The sequence below is a fragment of the Plutella xylostella genome, chromosome 17 (assembly GCF_932276165.1).
Source record: "Plutella xylostella chromosome 17, ilPluXylo3.1, whole genome shotgun sequence".
Taxonomy (NCBI): Eukaryota; Metazoa; Arthropoda; class Insecta; order Lepidoptera; family Plutellidae; genus Plutella; species Plutella xylostella.
In genome coordinates this window covers 7,867,855-7,873,440 of record NC_063997.1, presented here as the reverse complement: position 1 = coordinate 7,873,440, position 5,586 = coordinate 7,867,855, and the positions used below count along the sequence as shown (strand labels likewise).

The 5,586-nt window shown below is 37.2% G+C and overlaps 1 protein-coding gene across 1 annotated transcript; it reads right to left on the bottom strand.

Moving 5' to 3' along the window:
* Nucleotides 1-2,900: 2,900 nt before the first annotated feature.
* On the bottom strand, nucleotides 2,901-5,044 carry LOC105384080 (histone acetyltransferase KAT8). Its single transcript, XM_011554248.3, has one exon. It carries the CDS (start codon nucleotides 4,967-4,969, stop codon nucleotides 3,641-3,643), a length of 1,329 nt encoding a protein of 442 aa, XP_011552550.3. The 5' UTR covers nucleotides 4,970-5,044; the 3' UTR covers nucleotides 2,901-3,640.
* Nucleotides 5,045-5,586: the final 542 nt, after the last annotated feature.

The window sequence follows — 5,586 nt, the reverse complement described above, 5'->3', positions numbered from 1 at the left end:
GTGCCATCAGGGTGTCATAATAGTTAATAGATAAGTATACCTACCTATGTTACCCAGGATACATTTATTTACTTGACTGTACCTAACTATCATAAAATTTACTTGTGATGTACTTCAGTTACCACAGATAGGTACCTTGTACTTACTTAAATTTAAGTACTAGGTGGACAGGTACCTACTCATGTTTTCATTTAGATATATAATACCTACATAAATGCTACCTACAACGTTTTTATGCCTTTGTTTAGGTAGGCTACTTGAATATAATTTACTTCACATTTAGCATATTATATTATTCCAATCCAAACTTGTAGCTCAAGTGGGAGATTTAATACCAATCGAGAAGTGAAATCGAAAACGCAAATTTGTATGGCTAGTACAGCTACTTACCGCTTGGTGGCGTGTCTCCCCCGTCATACAAATTCACGTTTACTCACCGCTTCTCGAACGGTGAAAAAACTTGCACTCGAGGCCCAGTACCTACTGGAATGAAGTATTGATGACTACTTGATGATCTCGGATAAAATTTATATGCTACTTTTGCTAGAACAGCGAGATTTCACAAAAGTAAATTATGTTCATTAAACTTGCCTACCTCTTATGTTGTTTAAACGTTTCTAAATATATTAAGTGTAGTATAAGTGTTCAATAATGTGCAAATGAAATAAAATATAGGTGATGTAAATTACATAAATAAAATGGATAGATATTGTGAAATGGCGTTTCAATAATTTTTAACCGTTAGTGAAGGGTAGGTTTTCATTACCGATCGAGCAGTGAAACCATGGCGAGAAGCTAGTGCAGCTACTTACCGCTAGGTGGTGACTCGCCGCGCCATATAAATTCACGTTTGCTCCCCACTTCTCAAACGGTATAAAACTCACACTGGTCCCTGTTGTAGTACCTACCTAGTAGTAGCGGAGTAGTACAGAATGATTTTGGAAATACATAACCTTCATCAGCAATCCACCTTCTTACAATCAAGACCAAGGCTGCCAACCATCATTTAGTTAGCCGAAACTTGTGCCGAACACTGCCATCTAGTGTGACAAACAGTAATATACTTGAACTATCACTGGCCATTATATTATTGGTTTTTTGACAGTCGAAATCCCATACATATTTCATGACTGCAAAGGAAAACCAACTTAACTTACCAGAGAAACGTCTAAAATACAATTGTTGAGTTTTCATTACCGATCGAGCAGTGAAACCTGTAGCACGGAGCTAGTGCAGCTACTAACCGCTAGATGGCATCTCTTCCGCGCTATACAAATTCACGTTTATTCGCCGCTGCTCAAACGATGTAAAAACTCGCACTCCCCATACAGGGGGGTTAGTGTGAGTTATTCAATACCGATTGAGAATTGTTAAAATAACACTAAATTGTATGGCGCGGAGCTAGTAGGTACAGCTACTTACCGCTAGATGGCGTCTCTTCCGCGCCATACAAATTCACTTTTTCAAGCCGCTTCTCGAACGGTGTAAAGTAGTAGTGTGGGCAGAAAAGAAGAAAATATTCTCCTGTGTCAAACTAGTGTGACAGAACCATAACCCTTACCCTGCACTTACCCTCAGTAAGTGTTGGCACTTGTTTTTGTTGCAAAGTTAGGGTTGTCGCACTCAGTCTATCTCAAAATACGCCCACTAGTTTTGGAAATGCCTGTCTCCTCGGAGTCCTCGGTAATTAACTTACTATAAAATAAAACAAAACAGATATCAGATTCATAGTCTTATTTTTCAACTCGACACTTGTACTTAAAACTACATTTTTATCACAAATAAACAGTGAAAACCGATGATGATTCACAGAATCTAACCAATACTAAGTATATCTACAATGATGGGAAGATCTTAAAACTAAGTGGCGGCAAGGCTATCTTATCTTTACATTCACTGAATTAAATACACGCTTACTTAGACCACAATTTCACGCTTAAACAATTAAAAGTAGGAATATTTTTCTTATTCGTAAACAACAAAAAACGTCTAGGTATCACCTATTTATCAAATGAAAAATCTTTCGCCATGGCATTCACAGGACATGTTAAACAATGTGGCTTGGCCAATCACAGTCTCTGGGAAAGCTGTGGCGATAGCTGAAAAAATATACAATGAAGCAGGATTTTTCATGCCAAGGGTTTTACTGTCATAATAGTGTTAATATTGAATATTTAGTTACATAATTGTTTATTTTAAAAAAACTATAACGGCATCGTACCAACCACCACCGCATTAATTGTTAAGCAGTGGAATACCAATGAAGTTACATAATGTTATGATTCCTTTCTTTACAAACATAATCTAGGACACTGGGATTTAGATACCGTAAGGTAAGTACAGTCAGCTTCATAAGTACCTAGCAATACACTTTTGTACCTTTTCAGGTTACTAAATACCTATTCATGCATTCAAACACTGACACTTTGTTATTTTGACAAGGTATTAAAAGTTCATAGCGTGCATAGCTACTTTTGAAGCTAATTGTATCATTAATAATTAAGCACTAGCAATTTCTTATCTTAGCTAAAGACCCTCTAAGGCCTAATGTCTATCTCTAAAATTAGAATGACTGGTTTAACTTTTATTGCAACAATTTTGTACATTAGGTAGGTAAGTAAGATATAAAACTAACATGAAACTTGACTGTATGGCGTATTTGGCCACTTATTTCTTCCAAAAAACATGATAGGGAAATGATTCTGAAGTTTCACAAAACACTGTGAATGATTTTGCCTACAGAATTAGTAATGCATGATCACGATTTAAGAATATAAAAAGAAAAATACTGATTGGTATACCTTTTTTCACGAGGAAAGACATATGACCCTTATTACATTCGAATAAGGGTGGTTTATGTTTGTATCAGATGTCTTTCCCCGTGAAACAAGGTATAGGTATCTACTGTTCATAGATACATTGACATCACTGAAAGTCCTGAAACCAACCATGGCAGTCAGAAACAGTCTGTAGGTACTCAAACTTTTTATACTAGGTATCAATATTTATGCAGATCTTGATTGAACTCATAAAACATAGTAATGATTATAATACTTTAATGAGAAATTGAGAAATATGCAATTTATAACTAGGTGTTTGAATTGACCATGCCACCATGATGTTTGACAAAATCATGTTATTTAATAGTTAATTATTGAGTGTCACTCTCAATTATTGATACCTGTTTACATTGATTTGCCCCACAAATGTTAAAAGGCAAGTCAGAATAGAGACAACTGCTGTAGTTACAAATACTAACATAATTCACAAAATGGTTCAATCTGCTTAATAATTAGGTATAATTTACACCTTTTATTGAATAAAATTTAAGTACATTATGTACTTACATTAAACTTTTTACTGTATATAAAATGTTTATTTATACATATCTGGAAGCTATATGAAAACATCCTTAGGTCATCCTTTCTATACTGGTTTGTTTAAAAATGCATGTGGTAGCCATTCAAAGATAACAATATCAAATTTAGCTTAATAAAATTCTACATCTCAATACAACTTGATCCAGACCATCAATAATAAAATTAAGACTAAGTTTAAATAGTTCTGCAAGCTTACAGGCATTATACCAAGAGAAATACAATTTTGTAGTTTTTCTCTATGCCCTGCCTGCAAGCCTGTACTACTTTTTAGCCTTAGTTGAGTTTCCTTGTTTGTTAGGTGGAGTCCAGCGTAATGCTGAGGGGTCTACACACAGCCTGGGTTTTTTGAAGTGGGAACTGGCCAATTGCTCGGCCACTATCTTTGGAGTAACACAGATGACATGCTGTCCCTTCCAGTATTTCACCATGTTCATGGATTGGAGAGTTGAAATTATATCTGTTTGAGATATGCCTGTCATAGAGCTTAAATCTTTAATACTTAATGTCCCTCGGCTGGCACTCAACACTTCCAGGAGGATATATGACCAGTAGGACCTATAGCTTAGTTTCCCAAGGTCTGACAAGGGTTTTTCTGGGCTTCCTACCACTTGCTCTAATCTTGAGAGTTCATAGCTAAATGCGATGAGCAGCTTCCCATAGCCTTGTCTCTGGTACGGAGGTAGTGTCAGTATGCACGCCACATTGTTGCCTTCCGGAGAATCCTTCTCTTTGGAGAAGTACCCCACCAGGTGGGCTCCTTGTTTGTCCACTTCACAGAGAATGTAAAACAAAAACTGCTCTATGTCAAAGTAAAGGGTCTTGTGGTCCAAGAACAGTTTTGCTAGTAAACACAAATTTTGGCAATAGATCTTATGTTCCTTACCGTCAGCTTCGAATATAGCTATTGTACCTTTTCTATAGATTTCGCTTCCTTGAGGCTGTCTGGAGGTGCATTCATTTACATGTTGTCTGTATGTTTTTTCCATTCTCATGTATTTTAAACAATATTCACAAAGCCATAGTTTTGACTGTTTTCCGTATTCATCAGGATAGGGGCTAAAATACCATGTATCTATTTCATATTTGCCAATTTGTATTCTGTCTATGTATTTTACTTTGGTGATAGCTTCGTGTTCTTTTTCCAATGCTGCAGTGGTGGGGTCCATCTCCGCATAGGATTTCTGGACGTGGTTGATCTCGTCATGTTTACGTTTCTGGTTCCGCGTTATTTTGCGACCGGATTTATCTGTGAGGAGATGGTCCGAGTTTATGCTGTTGTTAGATTGTTCGCACATGTCAAACCTATCGGACATAACTCGATGGCGGGAAACCCATTCGTCAAGCCGGCGATCGTAGCCCACATAGTGCACGTAGTATTCGTAACAGGAGTCTGCATTATTGTACCGAGTCTGAATGATCTCCGCCGGGTGCCATGACTCATCCGAACGCCGGACCAAATAATGCTCCCCAATGTCCAATGGTTGCTCCTGTTGAGACTCCCCATCATCTTGATCTGTGCTCCGGCACTCAGGATTCGGTAATTCATTATTCACTATAGGTTTTTCGAGATCTTTATCGCCTTTAGCCATATTTACTGTAAAATCAACAATAAATCACGCAATACCGCGCAACACCACTTGGTACACCATAGACAATGACAAACTGACAATGATTTTATGTTTGCCACAGACAATAAATTTGTTTTTTTGTATTTTTATGCTACATTCAGATGTAGCGGACAGTAACGTCGTCGTCATCGGGGACATCTCACACAGGGCCCCGGCCATCCGGCCCCAAGCTAGGCAGTGCGTGTAATATACCTAGGTATCGCAAAGCTGATATATCTACACAGTTACATAATATATTTATTACACATATTGTTCATACTTGCACTTTGCCGCTTAGGAACTTCTCGTTAAAGAAGTACCTACAGCTGAACTAGTAACTAAGTAATAAAAATAAATGAGGGCGCTGCTAACTTACATGTACTTATATTTCTTGCACAGGAAGCACGAGGACTTTATTATTTTAAGTACATCATACGGGCAAGAATGAATTCTAATAAATAAAACTTGCGGTTTTATTTATCATCTGTCATTGGTCGATACGGTCACAAACACAAACATAAAATGTATTATAATCTGTGTGGTGCATTACTATATTATTTTCAACTGGCAACACTAGTATAGTGCAGGGCTACCAACTG